The sequence below is a fragment of the Chamaea fasciata genome, unplaced genomic scaffold, assembly GCF_029207755.1.
Source record: "Chamaea fasciata isolate MVZ Bird 193981 ecotype frontalis unplaced genomic scaffold, bChaFas1.0.hap1 SCAF_3, whole genome shotgun sequence".
NCBI lineage: Eukaryota > Metazoa > Chordata > Aves > Passeriformes > Sylviidae > Chamaea > Chamaea fasciata.
This window is the reverse complement of record NW_027094088.1, coordinates 53,173,629-53,199,997: the sequence shown is the minus strand read 5'-3', so window position 1 is coordinate 53,199,997 and position 26,369 is coordinate 53,173,629. Positions and strand designations below refer to the sequence as shown.

Below are 26,369 nucleotides of genomic sequence, written 5' to 3'. Positions count from 1 at the left end.
AGTTTCAATGGTCAGAGGAAGCAAAGCAGAGCCAGACTTGCTCCATGTTTGGGAAATCACTATGGAAAACTCAGACTGCAGAAGGCAGTGATTCTTCCCCTTCTCATTTGGGATTAAGCCAGGCCCCACCATGTGAAAAGAGGCCAAGAACCTGAACCCTTATTACCTGATATCCACAACCAGGGAACCCAGAGCACAGCTCTGTTCTCAACTCCGCTTCCCATCCTCATGGGACACAATTGATGTGTCTTGGTTTAGATAGACAGGTATCTGCTAGGGAGGGTTGGAGTCTCCCCTGAAATGTAAGCCCCTCCCCCTTTTTCCAAATTATTGTAAATTTGCAATTAAAAGGCTGTCAGGCAAAGATTTTGGGAATAGGTATAGCAGTTCTTTACTAGGGATATAAAAATACAAATGTTGTAGTACAGAAAAATAAGAAAGCAAACAAGGAAACAAACAAGAAATCCTAGAAAACCCTGACAGAGTCAGAAATACAACCTGACACCCTGTTGGTCAGGGTGTTGGAAGCAGTCCAAAGTAAGCCCTCCTGGAGTGGCAGATGTGGTTCTGTTGGAGTAGAGATGGTCCTGTTGAAGAAAAAAGGGTCCAGTAATGGTGAGATGGGTCTGGTCTTCCTCCAGGGATCCAGTGGAAAACTGGATACCTAGTGGCACTGTGGCTCCTTTTTATCTAGGTTAAGATGGTTTGGCTCCTCCTCCCTGTGTGGAGCATCTTACAAGAGTACAATGTAATGTGTCATGTCATTGATGAGCTCTTAATGGTCCATTAGCAGAAGATATTCCCATGGGAGCAGTGAAACAATGAAGAGAGATAAGTAGCACTCCACCATCTGATCAGGGACACTGACCCATTTGGGCAAAGACAAGCAATTCTGCTTCACCCAGATGGAACAGAATAACATGTTCTTTACAAAACCCACAACATGATGGAAATCAGTGTCCTCAGAGTCAGCTGTCAGTCTTCAGGGACATATAATGGGTTGTAGGGAGTGGTTATCCCATGACATTTTTCCAGTCATGAACCCAGCACTTGGAAAAAATTATTGATAGCAGCTGTGAAGCCAGGTATGAATGATTTACCAGACAAGTCTACAAGTGTCTGCTTCTTTAATGTGAGAGGCTTTGGCAAGACACCATGTGAGCTTGCCCAGTGTTGGAGTGTTGCAGCTCAAGTTGCAGTAGGTACCCTGGTTGCTCTGCTGCGTTCTTGTTTGGGGTGGGTAAGTGGTTCTCCGTGGTAGAGCAACTGCCTGATTTAGCTTTTTTAGGGGGGTTACCACTGAAACAAACAAAAAGAAAGGGAACCAAAACATTGGTTAGAGTTTTCACTCTGAGAAAACAATGTTTTTGCTTTTCCCTTTTCATCCAGAATTACCATTTTCACCAGATGGAAAATTTCTCATTTCCAGGCAACTGCCCTGGCTGGCACCAGGAAGCACAAATCACAGCAAAAGCCAGTTCACAGCACTGTGATCACAGCAATTGAATACTTGGTGGCTGTTCCTGCTAGAAACACAACACAGTTACACCAGACTGCAGGACAACAAGGGCAAGAGGACTGACCAACCCCTTTTAGCCCTCCCTTCCTTTCTCACTATTTTACTCTTGGATGCCACAATGCAGATGAAACATCATCTCCTCAGACAGCTCACACACAACCTGCCTGCCACACCTGCAGCTGAGCCCCTGGATGGGATTATAAGAGGAGTCTGAGGCCTGAAAATTTACAGAAAGACACTACTCTCAATTAATGTGACACCAAGAGGCATAAAAGCCTCCAGTTCCTGATGGGAGGCAGACATGAATGCTGTACCACAGACCTACTGGCCCTCAAACCAATGTCTGTACATGCTGTAGAAGACACTGCTGCAAAATCCAAAAGCACAACTGACAAACTGCTCAGTTTGGCAAAACATGCCTGACCAGCTGCCCCCCAGCACTGTGCCTCTTACCAAGTGAAAGGTAATGTTACAGTCTCCCAGCACAAGACAATCACTAAAAAATAATAATGCAGGTCTTTAACAAAAATAAACATGTCACAGAGTATTCAGCTGGCAGATCATTAACCTTTAATATGCTTTGTGACATATCCAAGACATTTTTAAAATCACATTTTATTACTATATTCCAAAAAAATAAACCCTAAACCCCCAAATCCAACAATCCCAAGACTAAATACTAGTTTTAGAAGTTACACATATATAAATACAGTTACAAAAAGGAGAACATTGCCTTAAGAATTCCAGTTACAAAACATAGATGCATTTACTAAGATTAATGTTTAACGTCACTGATCTGAATCTGTGTAAGCCAAAGGAGTCTATTAAAACCAATAGATTTGTCACATGAAACAGGCATTCAGTTATTAGAAGTCTTGTCTATTCACCATGAATTCCACATAATCTACTCTGTGAATACAAAGTGTACTAATATATTTACACTCTGAAGTCTAAACCACAGTGTAAAAAATATATAAAGCTCTTTAGAAATTAGGACATTTCTATTACATTTTCTGTATAAAATACTGCCATGCAGTGCTCTTACCTACACCTCAGTTAGGGGGTGAAATGCTCTTTCTGCCAGTGTAGCGCTGTACAGCCTCTGTACTTCTCTTGCGAATTTTACTTTGCAACTCCCTCAATGTTCAGAAGCGTATTTTGAGCTGCAGTGTCCTCCTGGGCTGCTCTCAGGACCTGGCAGGACTGCAGTGCCCACAGCACCAAGCCCATGCAGAACTGCAAGGTGCATCCCAGCTCCTTGGCAGCTTTCACAGCCATCATTTGAAGGGCAGTAAGACTGGATCCATCTCACAGGAGACACCTCAAGCCTCCCATCAACACACACCTTATTTAACAAATGGTCAGCAAAGGCAGTACAGCCTTACACAGCCCATGTTTGTTTTCAGAGAGGGATGCAGGTGTAAAGAAAGGAAGTAAAGAGACCATAATAACACGAGGCTGCTTTTAACCACAGTGCAAACTATCTAAGACTTCCAAAAAGTGACTGTGCACTGCCATTTTTTATCTGTCTAAAAATACTGATTTCTCATCAGTACTGTTAGGGTATCCTAAACACAAACATAAACTTAATTGAGACACTGCTGTTTTTCTCTGTATCTACACCAGCAGATAATTTTGGGCCCCAAGAAACCAAAACATTTGTGGTAATTTCCAGTGAGGCCTTACAATCATCTGATTTTTCTCCTGCTTTACTTTTTTCGACCTCAGCTCCAAACTCTAAGCATTAGCTTTCTTGTCAGGGCCTACATTTGTTGTGCTCCACCTGAGCATTTTCAATGATCTTCTTTAAATCAGCTATAGAAAAGTTTCTATATGAGTAACAAGAGCCAGGGATTTGAATGTACCAACTTCTTGGTGTGTCCCAGCAGCAAAGCAGAAGAGCTGAGCCCAGCAAACACATCTTCAATGTAAACAAGCCCAGAACTGCCCTGTCTGACCCGATGCACACTGTTCTAAGGAAAGCAATCACACAAGTTGCTAAGATTAGGAGGGAAACATACAAGACGAATATTTCTTTTCCTTTGTTTTCATTAGTACAAACAGACTAAAACAGCAACAATTTTCTAAGCAAGACAAGGTATCAACCTGACTCTTCTTCATGCAGAAAAACAGATGCTGTGTCTGCTGACTAATCTGGGTGATCTATTAAATGAAAAGACAAATGACCAAACCTCCTAGAATTGGGCCACTAGACCAAAACGCCACCTTCATTCACCTGAATACTATTTTTTCAGGCTCCAGTCAGGCTACCCTAACATGGACAGTAAACCAAAACTCTGCAGAAGCAACATGCTGTTTCTCGCCTTTGACACAACAAATAACCACCTCATTTAATTGTTTCTAATCCTCTCTATAAGATTTTATCCCAGGAGTATATTTAACTGCTTCCAAAGCAAGCTTGGGGTTTTTTTTTGCTAAAAGAAGATACCCTGGGCATGCACTTTCTTTTTGCCAAGTTTGTATTTGTTTTGAATTTACTTTGAGAAATAAACAGGACAGGTGTCTAAAGTTCAAGATGTACAGGAAATTATTCAGCAGCAGATACTATTGACACAGCACCCTTATAATTCTGCAGATCCCCAAATAAATGTTGCAAGTTTCTGTGTTACACCAAACACAGGACACAAGCAGGAAAGGATGGCAAAACCTCAGTCTCACAGTTCCTGGGCTAAAACATCCTGAATGAACTTCAGTGTACGTTGATAGAGGAAAGTATCCTTCTTCTTTGGCTTGCAAATATTTAGATGATTAACATCCACTGGTATAAGGTCTCCAATTCCTATGTCTGGGAAAGGGGGAAAAAAAAAAAAAAAAAAAAAAAGAGAAAAAGGAGAAAACTACCAGAGTTCATAAGATAACCTAGACTGAAAAGAACATCTTGCATTAGCAATTTCTCTCTCAAAAGCAACTTCTCCTATCTTCAGTAAAACTCCTTGTTCATCATTATTTTTTCATGTGCTAAAAGCATCAGTACACACAGTTATGGCCTGACAGAGCTCTTTGCTGCCACAAAACCCACACTGGCATACTACACCATTAGGTCAGAGTTCTACTGTCTTTGTCTGAAGTACACAAATGTACATTTCTCCATACAGACAACTTGGTGGAAACAAAACGTCATTTACTGATAGCACAGTCCGGACTGAGGTTTAAGCATTGATATGATCAGGGATGTAGTTTAATGCACCGCATCTTGAATCCGATCACCACTAATTGCCCATATTCCTTACACTCATACTTTGACATGGACATTAAAATTTGGACTAGAATGAACCTGAAATATGCTGCAAATCACTATGCACATTTCCAGGTAAATGAAGTATTTACATTGCTTAATTGTAGAACACAAATATTCCATTTTCACCTACTGATTTTGGGCACACTACAGCATTTATTCTTTCTTGACAGCGACCATTACTAACTTTCCAGTTAGGATGCTGAGACTGCCACATTCCAGTTTATTGTCTATTTGCTCACCATCTACAGAAATCCTCCATTTTTCTTTGACTTCTGTGTGTTTAACCATGCAAAATTACACTAGAGCAGGATGAAGCTCTGCTTTCATGTGACAAAGCAGACATGCAAGAAACAGAGAGCTTCCTGCTCATCAGCCTGTGTTTTGAACAGAGTGAGAGGCCTGCTACTGAACTGCTATGTGCCCCTCTTTAAGTTTTCAAGAGCACTCATGCTGCACTAGGTGTCATCCCTAGAAGAGGAGAGAAATGCTACAAAATTACAAGTGCACAGTGCTCATTTGGGCTCTGTTATCCAGCCTTCTTTTTAACCTTTTGTTGCTAAATAACAAAAGAAGGATCCAATTTTTCAGTCCTTGCCAATAAAATTGCATCCAGCAGCATTTTTGCAAAACATTGCTGCTCAGAAGGACATACTGTAAAAATACTGCTAAACAGTGACTCAGAAACACAGGGATGTAGAGTCCACCTTCTTCAGCATCTGACCTTGCACTCCAGCTAGTGGATTTAGGTGGTGGAAAGCCTGGTCTAAAACCTAACAAAGACTGAAAACATAAGGCTTCAAACTTGTTTTCTAAGTTGAACAAACACAAAAAAAAGGCAAGGGGGAAAAAAAAGTCTTGTTTCCCCTTCTCCTACAAAAGGCAAAAAGATGGAGGGAAGTCTTCAGGAGGTAAACTCTACTGCTGGAGTTCACGAGACGTGGAAGGTAAAGGATTCTTAACACTGAAAACCAGCTTTGTCACTTTTTCCTTCCATTAGCAGTTTACTAATTTTCTTTCTTAGTTTTTTAAAGGAGAAAATACCTGGAATTTGCAGAAGCATCTGAAACACTATGCAGCCTACCTATGCAAAGATAAACCACAATTCATAAGTCATAATTCCAAAGGAAAGGACTCCAACATTAGACCAGGGTCTACCCTGCTTGTTTTAACAAATATTACTCTCATTTAGAAAAATCAAAACAAACAACTGCTCTTCTGAGACCTAAATGTTCTCAGCAGGGAGGCTCAGTCAAAAGTTTAAACAAAATCCCCCCCCACTGTAATAGACTTCTTTTTCTAATTTTTTTACTGTAATATTTATAACCCTTTCTCATTATTGATGTTTACATCAATATTTACTGAATTAAATCAATTAAATGCCTATTTCTCACCTGCTGACTCCACAGGTACAACATGCAGTTTTAACATGCTGCCTATGTGTGTTGGTAGGGTTTCTGCAAAACTCAGCACCGAAAATTTCTTGTCTTTGGCAAAAGACAAGAAGTCATCATTCAGCTCTTTAAGGGCAGGAGAATCTGGGAAAGAGCAACATAATTTTTGCAGTGTTATAAGATTATGGTATTTTTCTGGCAAGACAACATTGCTAGAGATCTTTTTATTACTTTTTATTACTATGACAGTAAATGGAGTAGCATTTTGTTTGTAATCCCTTTATCCAACTAGCATATGCAAAAATTTGTTCTGACTCCCCCTCTTCCCCTCACCTCTGCAATCAAATGAAACAGCTACTCAGAATTACTTGCAATAATTCAACACACAACCCAAAATGTAAAAAAGTTTGTTGTTGTTACCCAGATTTTTCTGACAGCACAATGAAAAAACCCAAAGCACCAAGAGCAGATCAGCAGAGTTCCTGTTGCTAGATGGTAGCAAAGTGAACGTACCCTTGCTGAGCTCTTTCACCTCCACAGATGGGAAGAGGAGATATCTGGCATTTATAGAGTATTCAGCCAGCTGGGAACCATGGTGAGGGACACTATAAAATATGATTCCTCTGGTGTTGTTTACAATTTTATCCATTTCTGGATTCTTGGAAGCATCCACCAGCATCCTTTTGACTAGAAGTCCTGGCAACAGAAGCTGAATTAATGTAGGGATTTAAAACACTGGGAAATAATGATCATGCTATTTAACCATGAAACAACTAATCATATTCTTGCCTTGGTTGATTAGTCCTTAGATTGTCAAATATGTAAGATTAACTTGAAAAAAACCCAAACCATGCCTGAAGAGGCATCAATATAAAATGTCAATGAATGATGCAAATCCACATTTGATTTGCTTTATGTGTTGCTAATGACATTTACTATATGCCTGATCATGGAGAAAATTTTGCCTCTGGATTTCCATTTACATGAATTTCAACTCATTGAGTTTTTAAATCAACACAGTAAGAACAAACAGCAATAAAAACACTTTCAAAATGCATATGCTATTAAATATAATGCATTAAGAAAGTAGAAATCTGTTTTTCACTTTTAGGTCTTCACCAATTTTTTAAATAAACTATGCTGAATACTTGCATTTCTACCTGAATTTGGTTAATTGGCTTATTCTGAAATCCTTAATGCAAATAAATGCTTTATATCAAACAGGCAACATACTTACCACCCATGCTATGGGATACCCACACCAGAGGTCTATCTCCAATCCCAGCAGCTTTGAGCTTGTCAAGCAGCTCACTGCTCCTGAAAGCAATAGACTTCCTGCAAAGAAGAAAACAAATGCAGGCATAATGGAGCATGACAGGTTAAAAGGCAATGTTAAACACAATGAATTTTAGTGCTGCACATTTATGAAAGTGAATTAGGTAAACAAATACTAATTATTTAATTATTGTTTCTAAATTGAAAAAGGCCAAGAACTTCTGTAAGGATGGCTCACAAGGACAACGGGAATTGAACTAAATTCAGTTTCTCGCTCTTGCTAGAAAGTTTTATTTTAATTTCGCTCAGCAAACATTTCTGTTTTCTTGACAAGTTGTCTTCTGAAGTTTTAAATAGTTTCATTTACACATTGTAGCAAAACAGTTTTTATTCTGTGAAAGCAACAGCAACACATAATGAACTTGACACCCTGCAACATGAACAAATTTCATATACTTTGCTAAGCAAAGCTCAAAATGTGGAGCAATGTACAGAAAATTAAAAACTAAGTGCATAACCAACCAATACATTAAAAAAATCACACCTAATGTCAGTTACACTTGCCAGACAATAATCTCCAAATGCTTTGTACTGGAGTAGTATGAAAGCACAATAATCTCCATTTTATAAATGAGAAGAGTGAGCTCTGGAATGGATAAGCTACACATTAAAGTTTGAAAATGAATCTGTGGTAGAACCAAAACAAAACCAATGCCAATGCCCAATCCAAGCTTGAAAGTGCAACATTTGCACTTCACATTGCTCCTTGCAGTGTAACAAGAATCAAACACAGAAGGCCCTTGGGTAATGAAAACATCAGGATATGGGGGCAAACACTGTGCAAAATAATTCACTTCATCTCTATTGGTCTCAGCATTCTCACTAGAAATTGCTTTATAACACATATGAAAAGAATAATCAAATGTGTCTTCTCAGCTGAACAGTATGCTCCAGGCTAGCAGAGACATAAAAATTCACTTTTGAAACAGTGAATGAGACTGAACATTTAAGAGCAAACCTTAGGTTGTTTTTCTACTGCAACCACATTGTTCCTGCTAGTTAAAAATATCTTCAATATCTTTCATTTATTATTAACCATATAATATTATAAAATTATCAAATATTATGGTTGAGTAACCATAAATAGCAGATGATGTAATTTTCCATTTTGTAATGAAAAAGACATTATCTTAGGAAAAAAAAAAAAGAAATATATGTTTATTTCTTTTAACATCCTTACTCCAGACAGACACAAGAAGAGTTTTCTTAGAATCATAGAATTATTTATGTTAAAAAGACCTGTAAGACCACTGAGTCCAACTGCTAGCCCAAGGGGGACAGCCAAGTCCACCACAAACCCATGTCCCTAAGAGCCTTATCTGCCTGTCTTTATGTTATCTCCAGGGATCCAGACTCAACCACTTCCCTGGGCAACCTCATCCAGGGCTTGACAATGCTTTTAGTGAAGAATTTCTTCCTAGTTCCCAATCTAAACCTCCCCTGGTGTAACTTAAAGCCAATTCCAGTCTTCTTTGGACCTGCACAGGTAACCACCTACATCCTTCTTACTGTCATTTTCCTGGCTAATTTCAAATAGGCACATTAAGAGCCATGTCGTCCTCATTTTCTCCCTGCTTACATGCTTTCTTTAATGCAATGATTGCACTGATCTTTTGTATAGCCCGAGAGAGATGGGATGAACAAGTACCAAGTTCCTGGTCTATTACCCACATGTTGAAGTTTTTTCTTCCCTGCAAAAAAACCATCATTAATTTTCAGACTCAACCTGTAAGCAGCCATGTACATGCCTCTACTGCAGTACACAAGTCGACTTTACAGTACTTGTTACACACTTAAATATCTGCATAAATGTTTAAAGGATTCTGATTTAAAGATCACTGAACTTAATTACCAAATTCTATTCAAGACAAAAAACCCTTACAGGCTCAAAGTGTTTTTATTTTTCAACATGTTTGATGGTAGCATCTTCCTGTGACCTACCCTGTTCAAGGTCAGTGAAACACCATTCCTCTGGCAAGGGCAATTACACTCTGATTGAATCAGATACAGTTACTGTATTTTATCATCAAAGTAAGATTTTTTGAATGGAAGTATGTTTGTATCAGAAACAGTGTGACCAGCAGGACTAGGGAAGGGATTGGTGAGGCAGCACCTGGAGTCCTGTGTTCAGTTTTGGGCCCCTCACTAACACAAAGACATTGAGGCTCTACATCTACATTGGGTCCAGAGAGGGGCAATGGAGCCAGTCAAGGCTCTGGAGCACAAGTCCTATGAGAAGTGGCTGAAGGAGCTGGGACTATTAAGCCTGGAGAAGAGGAGGCCCAGGGAAGACCTCACCACTCCACAGTCACCTGAAAGGAGGGTGTAGCTGGGTGGGGGTTGGCCTCTTCTCCCAGGGAACCAGTGACAGGATGAGAGATAAAGAGTCTTACGTTGTGCCGAGGAAGGTTTAGGTTGGATATTAGGAAAAGTTTCTTCATCAAAAGGGCTGTGAAGCTCTGAAACAGGTTTCCCAGGAAGTGGTTGAGTCCCCATTCCTTGAAGCTTTTAAAAAGCATGTGGATGTGGCACCTAGGAACATCGCTTTGTGGTGGCCTTTGCAGTGCTGGGTTAACGGCTGTACTTGATCCTCTGAAGGGTTTTCCAACTTAAATGATTCTATGAAAATATATGCTTCATTTTATCAGAAGTAGAAAGCCACAGTACAGTGATTTTTTTGCTGTGTTTATGAAGCATTATTGTGTCACTTTAAAAAATACTCCCCTAAAGATACAAAGTTGGTGTTGTATTTTCATTAACTAATAGCATTATTTAGTGTCTCCCTTAACATGAAGCAGAACAGACCATAAGAATTCATGAAGTTGCAACACATAGCTAGCCATGAGGCTAAAAACTTATGCATACCATGACTATACTTAATACTTTTCCTAATTTGATTTTGCAAAGCAACAGGAAAAGTTAAATTGACTCTTTCACACTAGGTGATCCCAAGGATCAGCTTTACAGGTCTATGTCCTGCCCCCGCTTCCAAACTACAGATGCTGCATTTATTACCTGTGAGCTTCAACAGGACATTTTGCTTTCCAGTCACTCAAGTGGGTGTCATACTCCACAGATATGATTCTAAGGGAAGGACAGTCTGAAGCAAGCCATGTCTAAATTAAAGAAAAGCAAAAGCCAAAGGAGGTTATAATTGAGGTACTTAAAACTCTTGAAAGCAATGGAGAAAAGATGTTACTATGGGGACAATATCAAGCAAGACTTTTGGTCTTCAGTTAATCCCCAAATACATTTTACACCTGGATTATCATTCTGTTATTACGTGCTGGTGAACTCTAGATTGTTCCTGAGCCACAAAGCAGGCAAAGAATGAAGATTCATCTCTAACTTGTGCATTCCTGGCTCCCTCTCCTGGGTGAAACAACAGTTACTAAGATTACCAACAGGACTGATCAGTCCAAGCTTCAGAGAGATACTTTAGTGGCTATACTAATGTGAATTTGCTTGGAGCAGTAATTACTTACTCACCAACAATACTTAAATAGCAATCTGCACAAATCAGAGACCTAGGTAAGAAAGGGAACTTAATTTAAAATATTATTCTATAAATCTTCTCCTCAGCAATAACATTCCATTAAAAAAGAGAAAAAAAAGAAGAGAGAGCATAACAAAAGCAGCCATTGCCTCCTCTTTCACTAGCATGTAAATGATGTCGGGAACACAAAACTTATCAGAGATTTTTCCTTGCAAGAACAACAAACAACTCATTAACAAAAAATTATCATCATGAACTTGAAAACTGCCACTTGTATAACAAATCACAAGCAATTCAATTCAATTCAAAAAAGACATCTGCCAGACAGTGTCCTTCTAGATGCCCTGAACAGCTCTCATGAATGAGAAAAGAGCAGCCACATGTGCAAATGTTACTGTCTTTTTACCTTTGGCCAGCACTGACTATAGTCTTCTTCCCTTTCTGAGGCCTTTTTGTCCAAATGCCGATCAATGTCTTGTTGTCGCCAGGTTTTAAATGCTGCTCCCAAAAGACCGTGAACGAAAAGGATGTCTGCCCTGATAGGCTGGCTGATCAACCAAAAGGAAATTTTAAGAGATATGTGGTATATGTTCTTTTAGCAAATTGGAACTTTTAACCTAAGGGATGCCAAAATGCTTTTTTTAACACTACATGTGATTTCTTATGGGCAACATTTCATATTTCAAAGCACACACTTGAATAAAAACAAAAACTAGGGAACCACACAGAAGAAAGATTTAAAACGAGGTATGGAAAGTACCCGCCCGGGCAAATCATAATTTTCTATAACGAAAAACACTTTTCCTGCCAGCTACCGTTCATGCAGCTCCAATGGTAGCTCCAGCTTATCATCACATTAGATCTTCACCATAACTGGAGTAACACCAAAGAGCCAGGGAATAGTCGTTACTCAGTGACACCCACGCTGGAGACTGCTTCAGTCCCAGATACACAATCACTATTGCTTAAGATGAAAATGTACTGCATCTTAGGCCAACTGGTGCAGTTGCCAGTAGAATAATTACAAGGCTCTGTATCCCAAGACAAAGTGCAAAGGTTAAATAGTTGCAACCCACACAAAGCAGTAATTAATTTCATGTTTTCTGTTCAGATTTTCCATGCATTACAGAAACACTCTGTCCACACCTACGGACTCCTCCAACCATTTCTACTCTTCTTCTACTTGAGAATATAAATTCAGTCTTTTCAACCCACCAAAGAACAGGAGGAGCAAAGTAACATCAGTACAGCAGCACTCTGATGTCAACTCTTCCAAAGTTTTGTAACAGAACAGTAGAACAAGTAACTCCAAGTACAGCATGCACAATGACTCCTTCTACTTTACCTGCTACGATATTGTGGATGTAAGACATAAACACCATCTGGGTATTTTTCTTTCACCATGTCCCTGTCTAGATTAGCCAAAGCTCTGGATGCATGAGAAGACTGAATGATGTGTGGGGATTTCATTACTTCAGCAAGTACAGAAACCCAACCTACATTGAGGAAATGAAGTGGCAGGTTAACTAATAGAGACATCATCTGAACAACAGAATTCAGAAACATCAACCATCAAACTATACATCTGAAAATAGATGTTAAAACTTAAGAATGGCAACATCAAAATAAAGTATTTCAATCTACTCTTTACCTCAGGAAAACCAAGGCCAGGCAAGTGGAATCTCCTAAATTCAAAATTTCAGAAGTATTTTACTACTCTTTGGCTTATGACCTGAAGGAGAACTCCTTCTTAGAAGAAAAAGTAAGTGTATCAGCAGGTCAGTACAGCTGTAGCTAGAACAGATCTCAGACCTCTTTGCAGGTGAAATGCCAGACAGATGGAGACAATGAAGCTTAAAGCATAAGAGAGGCATAATAAACAACCTACAGGAGCATTGGCAGGTAAAAAATTTTGATGCTTGCTGTGAAAGTACAATAATTTCCTATTTTAAAATCCAGCATAAGAAAAACTCTTTATGTGATTAAAATATCTTTGTTATTCTAAAATTTGTAAACTATTTATATGCTAGAAACATAAGACAATTAAATTTGATACAATCCTCAACAAAACTTTAAGTCAAAGATACTACAGCTTACAAATGCTTTATGATACCCTACCTAAGGTGTAAAATTTTCTTAAACATGGATGGGAATTGTCATAGACTACTGAGAAACGTAAAGGAATATCTTTTATGTGCATATGCACACATTTCTTTAAAATCCTGATAAATCTTACTGCTGCTAGCAAAAGCAGCCTATAAATCACAGTTACATTACAGTCAAGTACAGAAATAAAACCTGGGAATTTACTTCATGACTGTTGTTTCAAAACAATATACATTATGTGGCTACTAGTATAGTCAGTAAGCTGCTAATTCAAGATCATTTACCGTAGACTGAGGAAAAGGCACTTGAGTTTTGCCTTAGACAAACGAAACTGCAAAGACCTTTGAGGACTGTAATTCTTTCTTAAGAATAATGTATTTAAATTCGTTTCTAAGCAGAATATATGTTGACCACTGTGAAAGTTGTACCTAAGAAGAACACTATCTAAAGTCTCCTTTCAGTTCTCCAAACACAGTGGAAGACTCCAAGACATTCTGACTAAAACTAGCCTGGTCTCTGGTTTTGCATCTCTCTTAAATGAGCCACGATGAAGAGTCAAAAATAACTGTTCAGAATCAAAAATAAGTGTTCTGCTCCCAGATACTCCATGACAGCTACTACAGAGTGCATTACTGTTCTTCTTCCTGTGCCAGCAGTTTTTGCAAGAAAAAGAGCCTCAGATGTTCTTAGAGGTTCTTTCTTCTTACGCATCATCCAGCAATAAAAGAGAAGCTTCATCAACTCTGGACTAGCAGTATCCAACTGCTCATCTCTGGAGTTTGATTCACAATCTAAAATTCCTTTTGTACTGAGAGCTCTGTCCCAGGGAGCTGTTGACTCTCCTGTTTTAACCTCTTCTACATGTATGGTTTCAACAATCATTAGAACTTAAGAAAGGTGCCAGAGCTCAGGACAAAGGCCTTTATAGTACAGCTGCCTTTCTTCAGAAGTGAGCAGTATGGAAGCTGCAGAACAATATAAGAATAGAGCAATAAAAGGAGAATTATACAGTTCTGATTCTAGTCTATACCCTCGGATTTTCTGCAGTCAACTCGGTTTCCATGTGTAGAACTTTACAGATTTTTCTTTTCATGAATTTGTCTCATCACTCTCGGAAGTTTTGTGAGTCTTCAACAGCCATAATGTTTATTGCAAGTTTCATTTTGGTCATGGAGTATATGGAAAATACTATTTATTTGTTCTGACTCTTTATAATTTAATGAACCTTTGGTCTTGCATTGCAACAAACAGCAGAGGACTGTTCCCTCTTTGTCTTCTCTATACCGGTGAAGAGAATTTTATAAATCTCCATCATATTCTCTTCCAGTTGCTTTTCCATGCTAAGTGTCTTAGTCTAGTTATTTGTTCTTCATATCATACCTTTGCAGATTTTTAATCACCCTTACCATCTTTCCCTGTGCCTTTGCTGCTTCTCCTTTGTGTAAAAATGCATGCTGTATTTAACAGGCAGACATCAGCTTGGATTTCCAGAACAGCATATTAATATTTTCTACTTATTTATTTATCTGAAACTTTTGGAGTAGAAATCCACCAGTGAGACAGCTTTCCTTTTACCTGCACGTACTATGGATGAGTGAAGACATTCATCCAAAGCCATATTCCCAATAATGCGGATTATGTTCCTCTGGATCTTTGCTGAATCTTTACGTAGCTGGTATATCCTCTGCAGCAGCTGGAGGCCTCCTTTAGCTTCAATTTTATCACAGTGAGAAGAAATCTGGCATTACACAGGAAATACAGTGACAATAAATAGATGTTCTGCAAAAGGGTTTTTAGCTGCTGTTAATTCATAAATTAGGGAGTTTTAAGAAGCAGGTAATATAGTCCTTGTTGCATAGGAATTATTATTAATCTAGAACTTATTATGCCATCTTTGAAGAGGAAATAGATCTTTCAATGTGCAAAATGCATAATTCCTATGAACCGACAACTTGAAAATCTCTGAGTACCACCTCTCAATCCTTCTTCATGTCTGAGGGAGATGAAATGGTCTCCACTTGGCATGATCAAATTTCAACTCAAGTTCAAGAGTCTGCACAGGTCAACTGTCTGCATTTGCTAAAGCACTATCTCAGCCAGAGCCACTTGTCCATCACACAAAATGCAATTGTTATAATTCCTTCTCTTTGAAATGAAAAAGTTTTCTTGCATTCCAAACAGTGCTGCTATCATTACTGACCCTCAGGGCAACAATTAGTCCAGATAAATACAAGCAGTAGCTTCAGAACTGCTGATATCCTCAAGTCTGTGGTTTTCACCAGGCATTGGGAATGAGTACAGTCACAACTTGCTTAAACTGAAAATCTAGACTATAACTAATTCTAGACTAAGACAGAATTCATATGGATATGGAAGATGTGAAAAGAATACTGGGAAACTGCACTTTATCCATCCCAACTATCAGCAACGATTCGGTGTTCTCAACACTGTTATTCAGTGCTCTAGGCTTCTAAACAATTAAATGTACACAGAAGAATGCAGCAACAGAAAAAAGAAGCATCACTGTTATAAAATGTCTTCCATACTTTTCATCTGTGTCTGCAAAACACAGACTGGTCCCAGGAAGGCCACTGTATTAGCTGCTTGCTAATTCATGCAATATTCTGCCCAAAGAACACCTTTGTGTATGGGCAAGGTTTGCATTCTGTTCTGGTTTCTGATCAGAGTGAATCCATGACACTATTTTGTGAAAACCTGGCATTAGAGCATCACAGCTGCCCTTTTACTTCTTGAAAGAAGGTATAGTACAGGGGAACTTGTAAGGGTGAACTAGAAACAGCAACAAAACTTACACACACTTCCCCATGAGAAAAAAACACCTACTTTGCTACAGGAATGTGCTCATTTCACACCTGTCTTAGCTGTTTAAACATTCTTACAGAAGGAGAAAGTGGTAGGAGACAAGGAGATGGCAACTCCTCCTCAATACATGAGAGTGCATTAGAAAGGAATGTCTAAAAATGTAGCTTTTCAGTTAGTTTAAAAACAAATTACCTTAGAATGCTGTACCAAAGCCTGCAAGCAAAAGAGTTCCACTGTCTCTGAAGGGATTTTACTCAATGTCTCACAATATGGAAGTCCATTTCCTCCAAAACACCATAAGCCTCCCTGAAATGAAAAACCATAAAAATAGTAACATATTTCAAATGGCCACATAAAAAAGGGATTTCTAATCTAGAATGTTAAGTGTGTAATGATCTATAGAAATTGCTTTAAAGAGTGCACAGCATGCATGCACTTTTCAAAATGAACAAATTACACAACAGTGCATCATAAAAGTATTTACTATTTTTAACTGGAAATATTAACTAGATGTTCAGTGTGTAGTCTCCTTAGTCTATTAACTTCAAAACATACAATAAAGGGGAAAAATGTAGTATTTTCATTTTGTTAATGAATGTCATCTTTTAAGATCATTCGCTCAAGCATAAAAAAGCAAGAATCAGAGTAACTCTAGACTTGCAAAACTTAGGAGGAAGAAAGGTCTTCAGTATGTTGTACAGCCTCAGAAGACCAGTCTCTCAATCACGCAGCAGAAAGACCAACATAACCTCAATAAAAATCAAAATACTTCCAAGTGTGGTGTCTTACCAAAGCTCCCTTTGTAGCACGAGCTCTGGCTGTGAAAACAGTAAAGGAGTGATAGTGTAAAAATAGCACACATAACTCTGTCATAGAAAATAAAGAGTTTTTGCACTCTGAAAACTCTAAACGAAGACTGACAAGCATTGTTATTAAAATGACATTCATTTTTGTTATTGCATCTTATAAAAAATAACAATTAAGGAAATCAGAACTTTTAAACAACAAAAAAAAAATTCACAAAAGACAGTGGATGAAAGTGACATCATTGTTATTTTTAAACAATAATGGCACTTTAAATGACATTCCTAAAGCCACTTAGGAAGCTGCTGTACAGACACAGTTGAAGAATTCCTAGATCCAGGTCCAAACAGACCACAGACTACTCCAATTCTGGTTTGGTAACAGGGACCTATTTCAGAGAGACACTGCCATGTGATGTAACAGAGTTTACTGTTTAAGGTGTGCTAACAACCTACAATTTTACTAGAGACTTAAGAGAGGTTTAATAATCTCATCAGTAAAAGAACATTCAAACAACAGTAAGATGAAATGTGAAAAATCATTTTATGAGCACTACAGGGGGAAGGAATGTTTTGGACAAAGTGTTGAAATGTCTGCTTAATGGGAAAGCTTGTAAGATATAATCTTTAACTACACCTTTCAATTAGTACAGCTGTGAAATATAAACAAGCTTTCAAGCACACAGACCATTTACAAGAGATTTTGTTCATGTTCTACAATCACAAATTGTCTGTATCTTTCTTCCTCTTACAATGATCAAAAATATGGAAAAAGATTTGTATCTTTGTGCTCTGCAGGAACAAAGAAACCAAACAGCTCTGTTCTGCAGATGGAAACCCACCCTTTGCGCAGCAAGAGTCTGGCTACTTTCCCGTAATGCAAGAGATGTGAAGTACTGGACACACGGATCGAGACCAGTCTGAGGTAAAGATATCAACAACAAGCGAAGTTCATCTTCTATGGGATAATCCTGTGAGAAGCAAGCACAAACAGTTTTCAGCTGATTTTGTTTAAAGCATGAAACAAAATGCAGAAGAGAGAAATATTTTAAATAATGGAATCACCCATACTAATGGGGCCATAAAATATCAACTGTGGCCTGAAGAGCTCTGCAACTTCAGTTTAATAGTTTTATCTGTAAAGACTTTGGAAACTGATAATTACAAATCCACCACATAAATGATAAAAAGCAAGCTTTACACTCCATATTTTGGTGACCATATTCTAATGGTGTCAAAGAGCAGAAGAAAAACCAGTTCCTCTTGGTAGAGGAAACTTAAACTTTCACTCTTAACTATGTAGAAGTTTCCATAGAATCATAAAATACTTGGAGTTGCAAGTGACCTACAAGGATCATAGAAGTCCAACTCCTGGTCCTGCACAAGACCACCCCACGAATCACACCATGTGCCTGAGAGCATTGTCCAAAAGTTGCTTGAACTCTGTCAGGCTTGGGGCCATGACCACTTCCCTGGAGAGCCTGTTCCTGTGCTCAACCACCCTCTGGGTGAAAAACTTTTCCTGATATCCAACCTAAACCTCCCCTGACAGAGCTTCAGGCCATTCCCTCAGGTCCTGTCACTGGTTGCCAGAGTGAAGAGATCAGTGTCTGCTTCTCAGCTTCCTCTCATGAGGAAGTTGTAACTGCAGTGGCCTCCACCCAGTCTCCTCCAGGCTGAATTGACTCAGTGATCTCAGCCATTCCTCATAAAGCTTCCCCTCAAGGCCCTTCACCATCTTTGCTGCCCTCCTTAAGACACTCTCTAATAGTCCAATGTCTTTTTTATACTGTGGTGCCCAAAACTGCACACAGCTGGTGACGTGACACATCAGACGTTCATATATGTACTATATATATACACACACATTTAAAATGTGTTAATTTTTAACTTAAAAAGAAAACAATGCCAAATTTATCCAATAAGGATTTGCTGACATCCAAAAGCTGGCAGTGAAGAGGTAGGCCTACAACAGAGCACCACAGTACTACTGAGGAAGCAAAGGCCTCCAGGAACACGCTCTGTGTGTAGGATTGTCAGTGTCAACAAGGCAATTCAGGATGATTTCTTCGTATTGCCTACCGGATAGAGACAAGCAGTGTGTCTGTCAGACTGGTAACTGGCTCAGACTTCACTGCTTATAAATATGTCACGTGGATATACAGTCCAAGAATAATAATTGATCAATGCTTCCAACCTTATTTCTTTCCATCATGCCACTCCCTAATGCAGATATACCCCAGGGGTGTATCATACATTACAATTTTGTATTTTGGTATACAGTTAACAATAAAAGCAGTAAAACAGAAGCAAGCAACTAAGAATCATCTAATACCTACTTTTCCTTTACTTACAGTCTTAATTTTTGGCAATGGTGGTGGAGGCAGGAAAAAGCGAAGATCGACATCTTTGGATCGAGCCAAACCTATAGCAGTCCTTTGATCACAGGTTTGAGCAACTGTGCCATACTGATAATCTGTTGAACAAGAATTCCAGTGTTAGGGTTAAAACTAAACTTAAATGCTTAATTTTGTTTTAAACGTAGTTTGTGATCTACTATGTAAATATACTTGAAAAGAAGAACCATCTCTCTGCAGTCTACTAAAAAAAAACCCCTTTGATTTTCTAACCACAAATTCCAAAAACTGCATATGTTAGACCAGCACCACACTGAGCTGAAATACACCTGGGCACTAAATGTTCATTACAGGCCAGTTTGATAATTCAGCGGCAAACTGAAGGAAAAGAAAATATAACCTTGAAGTGGATCAACACTTTTCTGCAAAAATTTGCTTCTATTCCTGTTACTGTTATACACAAAACTGACAAGCCATTTAAAATATACTTTTCACAGTCGCAGATTGGCAATACTTTTCCTTTGATGGAGATAATTTATGCCTGCAAACTGAACTCACTGGAGTTGAACACTTTGGTCCTAGCTGAACACTTTATCCTAGTTGTGAAAAATTAACACATACTTTCAGTCCTAAACTTTCTTTGATTTGGTTTTGAAGTATCAGGTTAAAAAAAAGACTGTTTCCCTCATAAGGCAGTTGGCAAGAATAATTAGTGTTTGTGAAATGTCCAAATACTACAACAATGAGCACTACAGAGAAAGGGAGATAATAAAAGGCAACTCAGTTCCTGATACTGAACATCTTGTGCTCTGAAATCACCTGCTAACAGTATTTGTCTACAAAGGATAAAGCTCAGTTTGGGTGCATCCTAGCTTTCAAACATTTCCAAACACAGTTTGCTGGTGTAAATTCCCTGTGGAAATGATTTAGAATTTCAAAGAGGCAATTTGAAACAATATGAATCCCATGGTGTGGAATTGCACTGGAAAAGTGAAAGATCCTCAACTGACTAAACTACCAAAATGAGAATCCAGACTAGAATGTCACCTAGTTTATGCAGCCTGGTATGATAAAGGAGGAAACACAAATACACATACACACACCTCCCCGTTACTTGGGGTTTCAAGAATATTTGCTGCTAGAACAAGAGGGAGAACTTATTACTATTAAATAAAAATAAATAAAAAATGGCTTACAGATAATGCTTGCACATGCAAGCCCTCTACCTCTGGTTTGTCATTACTACCTATCAGCTCCTAACTAATTTTTATTAACTTAACCATGGCCTTAAACTCACTTCTACAAAGGCTTACTAAAAAAACCAAAAAATCACTGCCAAAACTTGTGCTGCATTAGCAATCCCACCAGAAAACCCAAGGAACTGAAGAGCATGAACTGCTATCCCACACCACAACAATGGTTACAACCCTCTGGTGGGGAAACAGAGAGAGGCCTGCACTGCAGACACTTGCATTGTGTCAGGGCACTAGGAAAGAACAGCTACTTGAAATGTAAATAATTCCCCCACGTTTCAGACCAAGTTTCAGAGCATATTTAGGCTTCTTGCAGCTACTTGCTTTTCTTCATATTGTCAACAGACTTGGAACAGCTAACTGAGACTCTGTGGAATTTCTGGGACAAATTAGGCTACATCAGCATACATTACCATGCCAGTGACTGTTGCTTGCCAGGTCCTGTACAGCCTGCAGTCGGATTGCTTTGTCTTCTGACTGACTTCTCTTTAACAGAAGCCATAAGGCACACTCATGATCTTCTCCATCAAAGGTACTGAATTGTTCTTTGACCAGGAAATAAATGAAATCCAAGTTATTATTAATGAGCATTTTAACCAGCCACATTTATATTTGAGGAGTAAGGAAATACATAGTTTGTTAAATATTTGAATATTACTCGTTCACAGTAATTTAGAGTGCAACATTTTAACCTTAAATTAGTACAATAAACAGAATTACATCAGTAAAACGCTGATCCTAAAATGGTGAGTTTGACTCATTTTAGTGGCAGCAAGTTGTTATTTTGTGTATCTATGTGACACACAAGACCTGGCTGATGCTTGCCAACCAGAATTACCAGCAGGAGCTGCAAACTATTAGCAACTCTTAAGGCTCTGACCTTGAAGAATTAATTTCATGCAATAACAGTGGAGAATAATCATTTAACTGAGAGTCAAATGAGAATAGACAGTATGTCTCAGGAGCACAGTTTCTGACACAAAAGGAAATTCTTGTTTCAAATTACTTGAAAAGCAGCAGCAGTTCCAAAAAACTTTGCTGCTTTCAGTTAATACTGTCAGTTTCGATGAAAGCATACATACTTTTCTAAAATGAGATTTTGAGAGCATTTCATCCCACAAATACCTTTTTCACTCAAAAATGGTATCAAATATTAACTTGGCATCTTAACATTTAAATCTCTTCTGGAACAAGGAAAAAACCAACCCTCAAATCTCCTCTTAACAATCACTTTTATTTACTTTAAGAAAAGAAATTGTCTTGCTACACAAAAAATAGACAACTGACTGGTAATCCAGAAAATATAGAAATTAGAAGCTATACTATCATATATAGCTTCTAATGAACATGCTAACTTTGTAAGAAAAAACATTCTGCCCTACTTGTTACTGTTAAAAAATAATAATCACAGATAAAGCCCTGCTTTCAATACCTACCATCAAAAGGTCTCCGGAAGATTTTAGCTTCTGTTTGTAGAATTTTCCTCACTGCTTTATGGATTTCTTTTCTGGCTTTGTATGTAATCCCTACAAGAGTATTTTTATATTACTGGAAGTCTGACAGACAGTTCCCTCACATCACTGATTGTAAATATATGGAAAAAGAAATACACACACATATACATATAGACATTATATAAAGAGAATTATCTCATATATAGAGAACTACGTATAGAAAGAACTATCTTTAAAAAATCCAGACAGCAGCTTAAAATAAATTAGGTGACATTACTTGGTAACAGACTTCAGGAAATATAACTTTACTTGTTATATAAGGGTGACTTCCAGAAACATTCTATTCTCTTAGAATTCTGTTTTTAGAACTCAAACAATTATGCATCTTACCTTGATATTCACTTGGACTTAGAGAAGCTGCACGTACGTATACATGGGATTTAAGTTTTTCTTGATGCAGAGCTTGAGTATCAATTTGCAGTAACTTATTTAAGGACAGGACTTCATAAGTAATGAATACAAAACCTCTTTAAAGAAAAGAAAAACCGCACATGAATATCAACTAAAATAATATAATGAAAAAAAAATAGCAATCGCATTGGTTATGAATCCAGATTTTACAAAATACATAATAGTATGCTGTTTATTTTGATTTAGCAAAGTAAAGGCTATAAAATACTTGAAATAAGTTATAACTATCAGAAATTGCACTTCAAGACTATATTCTAACATTCCCTAATATTATCACATTTCTTGAAAGATACACATATTAAAATTTTAACTGTATCCGTAAGTTACACATATGCTCATCAGTTACAACTTACCCTAGTATAAGCGATCCAGTTACCTTTGCAATTTTTCCTTGAAAAAATAAAAAACAAATGTCAAAGTCACGTGCATCACCTCAACATGAACAGAGTTACCATTTGATTATCAGCAGTAAGAACACCAACCATTAAGAACAAGTTTTTAAAAAATATGCTATTGCTCTCTAGCTTTCAAGAAATTATTAAACAAAATTTAAAACTGGAGAAAACATTACTTGATTTGGATTTCCCACTCTCCTAAGCAAGATGATATAACATATCCTGCCAGTGCTATTTACTTTGAATATTGCTACCTCTCAACTGCATTCATTACTCAGCTACCAGAATCAACAGTAAACTTTCTCTGCCTGCAACACTAGCAGTGATTTGGAACTCTAAATAATTTTAAGGGGTTAACTTTTTTTTACATGTTGCAGCTATTTCTTCAATGTATATTATTACATACAGAACTTTGTATGTTCTTTGAGAAGTCCTGCAGCATTTCCGTAAGAAAATACATTTAAAAAATAATTCCACTGAATCTAATTTATAAAGCAAACACACAATAATAAATACATGCCACTTGTATCAATTTGCCTTTTAAATCTAATGATTCCTTCCAGATTTCAGCTACTTTGTATCCACAAAGTTGATCTGATTATCTGGATATAAGGATCTCTATACAGAGAAACTCTTATCATTACCAGCAACAGCAAACCCAATGGAATACATCTCACCTATCACGAATAATTTCTTTTCCTCAGCATGAATTGGGAGATTTGCCCCATAACCACTGCTACCAGCTTCCATCTTTGTGAGGCCATAAGAATTTTGCATGCAGACAAGAGGCAGCAGCTACATGTTGAAGAAATAACTGCCAGAGAAGTTTGAAAAAGAAAAAAAATGCAATGCTTCCTGTAGAGCAGAAATTGAAATATCCTATCTTTAATGCTCAGAAATAAATTTCAGAATTGTAGGAATTGTCATCATATGCTGAAGGCACCAAAGAAAACAGAGACTAAGCAGAGCTTAAAGTAAATAAGGAAAAAGAAGTAATTTAAACAAGCTTTATTCACTGTTGATGAATGTAACTATTTAATTGCTCTAGAGATCACAAAAAAAAATCAGACACAAGTGGAATTGAGGATAGTGTAAGGAGATCACATTTGGTTAGGGAAAACCCTCATCTAGTGTTCCTATCTGTTCCCAGATAAGCTGCTGGTGTCATATTACATATCACTGCAAAGCAAGGTCAGAAGCAGAGAGCAGGGACAAAGAGAAGCTTTTAATCACTAAGTATTCAAGGGCTTAAAACTTAAGTATATTTAATTATGCATGGTGTCAGGTCATTCCTTTTTATTAACACTTCAGATCAATAGATAATGAACTGTACTTACTGATGTCATTCCAGGGTAGGTGCTGTTTTGTGGCTGGACCAGAGGTTCCTATTTTTCTGTAGCAAAATACACAGTAAGCAGCCACTGACATTCTGCATATTGAGGGGGGGAAACAAAAAAGTAATGATTGATTTGAGAATTACAGCAGAAATCCCGTAGCATATTTTTCCTGCCTTTTTACAGCTAAGGTCATGATGGCAAAGGCCACAATAAACCATGTTTGTGTCATTTCATTCCATATAAAGCACTCCAATTAAATAACTCTATAAAATTCTCAATTTAATGGGCTGAATTTCAATTATAAGAAAAGTGTAAAGCAGCTTTTTATTAATTAGGTTACTGTTGACTTCAGTGACTAACTAATTCCAATTAACTTCTCTGCTTCTAAGTTTCCTTTCCTACTTCTTAGTCACGCTTCCCTAGATACCAGATATGGTCATATCTCCATCAAGATATTACTCAGTATGACAAGGGCTTTAATACAACTCAGTAACCAGCTGCTTTTAAAAGTTCATAATTTACTGCGCTGGCAAGTAAGTCTTTCATTTTGACTAAAAAGGCTTAACTACTACATATAAACTAACGCTTTTTGCATACACTGTAGAAGTAACATGGAACTTGTATCTTCCAAGTGAAATTTTAGTGTCTGCATTAATACGAACTGAAATATTGAGTTAATGTGTTCAAAGGGATGTAAAAACACACCAGTATCTCTCACATATTAATCAAATCCTCGTCAAGTTAGGGCTCTGTTATCACAATTAACTCAAAACGATAAATTGTCACATGTGTAAACCTGATGTAGAAACATGGAAGCCTGATTTTCTCCTTGAATTTAAGTAATCTCTGCAGACCAACAGAAGTGCTTATATCACTTTTACCATCAGTACCCAGCATCTCTAAACAAGGGGACTCTTTTTGTGTCCTTCTTTTAACATATCTTCTCTCATTTCCCCAGAAATTTTGATTTTTCCCTTCTCTCTTGCTTGTGTTTGGGAGATTTTTGAAAATAATCAGCATTACCCCAGCACTATCACAATCACTACAGACTGCTTTTTGACTTCTGTCATTTCAACACCGTTTATCCATTCATTTCAACAGAGTACACCACACCGTGAAACACTTTTAAGACTGATAATCAGCCCCCTAGAGATACTTCTCCTGCCTCCAAACTGTTTGTCTCATGACAGTTCCTTTACTACCTTTATTCACAGAATCACAGTACTTACATCTACTCTTCCCTCTAACCACAGTCTGAAATAAACCATGTGGTTCAGTGACAGCAGGTGCCACAATTACTAAAATTTAAAACATGCACCTGCGAACACAGGAGGCTGAAGTGAACGCTGCTTCTCTGTTGCCAGGAGTTTCTGTTCAGGTCTGAGGGCAAGCATCAAATCATCAAATGTTAAAGGTCTGGAGTGGACTTTTAAGATCACCTAATCCCACAACCCTGCCATGGGCAGGGGGACCTCCCACCAGACCATGTTGCTCACGGCCTTATCCAGCCTGGCCTTCAAGAATTCTAAGGTTGGGGCATGCACAACTTTCCTGAGAAATCTGTTCCAATGCCTCGCCATCTGCAGAACCAAGAATTTCTTTCAAAATATCTAATCTAAAAGTCTCCCCTTTTCGTTTGCACCCATCGCTCCTTGTCCCATACTACAGCTCCTGATTAAGAGTCCCTCTCTGGCCTCCCTGTAGGACTCTTCAGACACTGGAAGGTTGCCGTGGGTCTCTCTAGGCTGAGCTGCCCCAATTTCCTCAGTTTGTTTTCACAGGGGAAGTGTTCCAGTCCTCGTATCAACTTCGTGGCCCTTCTCTAGACTTGCTCTAGCAGCTCCATGTGCTCCTGATGCTGGGGACCCCAGGGGAGGTCTCACCAGAGCGGAGGAGGGCGGCAGAACCGCCTCCCTGGCCCGGCTGCCCGGGTTCAGCCGCCGCTCTCGGGGCTGCGAGCGCTCGCTGCCGCCTCACGCTGAGCTTTCCGTGCTTAGGGACATACAAACACAATGCAAAAGGACGCTTTTCGCACCCTATTCCACAGCTGCTCCAGGCAGCTCCGAGGCCCCTCCCTACCCGCCTCGCGACTGCGCAGCTGGGGCGTATTAGAAAAAAAACCCCAACAAAACCACCACTGCAAACCCAACTTTAAGCAATGCAACACGTAAACGGGCAAGGAGACAGACGGGGGTGGCTCCGTGCGTCTTTCCAACGGGGAGGAACCAAGCACCCGTTACCCGGAGCCCCGGCCCCCCGCCCTGTGCCGGCCGCCGCCCCCGCGCCCCCCGCCCCGCGCCGGGGCCGCCGCTCCCACCTTCCGCCTGCGCCGCCGCTCCCTGCGGCGGCCCCCGCGCGCCGCGTGACGCC

General features: G+C 38.7%; 1 protein-coding gene across 5 annotated transcripts; it reads right to left on the bottom strand.

Moving 5' to 3' along the window:
* Positions 1-301: 301 nt before the first annotated feature.
* SERAC1 (serine active site containing 1) lies at positions 302-26,369 on the bottom strand. Of its 5 annotated transcripts, none has more exons than XM_066179028.1 (17): positions 26,317-26,369; positions 24,000-24,091; positions 22,621-22,657; positions 22,187-22,323; positions 21,779-21,868; positions 20,756-20,887; positions 19,087-19,208; positions 17,575-17,703; positions 16,122-16,235; positions 14,682-14,844; positions 12,346-12,496; positions 11,407-11,548; positions 10,520-10,620; positions 7,407-7,504; positions 6,683-6,865; positions 6,170-6,313; positions 302-1,299 (listed from the first exon to the last, which is right to left on the bottom strand). In XM_066179028.1, exons 2-17 carry the CDS (start codon positions 24,088-24,090, stop codon positions 1,097-1,099), a joined length of 2,037 nt encoding a protein of 678 aa, XP_066035125.1. In that variant the 5' UTR covers position 24,091; positions 26,317-26,369; the 3' UTR covers positions 302-1,096. The 5 variants fall into 5 exon arrangements, with proteins under 5 accessions (XP_066035125.1, XP_066035126.1, XP_066035124.1 ...); XM_066179029.1 differs by lacking the exon at positions 26,317-26,369 and adding an exon at positions 25,318-25,366; XM_066179027.1 differs by lacking the exon at positions 26,317-26,369 and adding an exon at positions 23,340-23,476 and having other exon boundaries at positions 24,000-24,071.

Coding starts and splice junctions, on each gene's coding strand:
- SERAC1 (XM_066179027.1), bottom strand. CDS start 23,439: ATGCAAAATTCTTATGGCCTCACAAAGATGGAAGCTGGTAGCAGTGGT. Junction 6,866..7,406: donor GGTATCCCATAGCATGGGTG/GTAAGTATGTTG, acceptor TTCTGTTGCCAG/GACTTCTAGTCAAAAGGATG. Junction 6,314..6,682: donor GGTGAAAGAGCTCAGCAAGG/GTACGTTCACTT, acceptor GCTCTTTCCCAG/ATTCTCCTGCCCTTAAAGAG.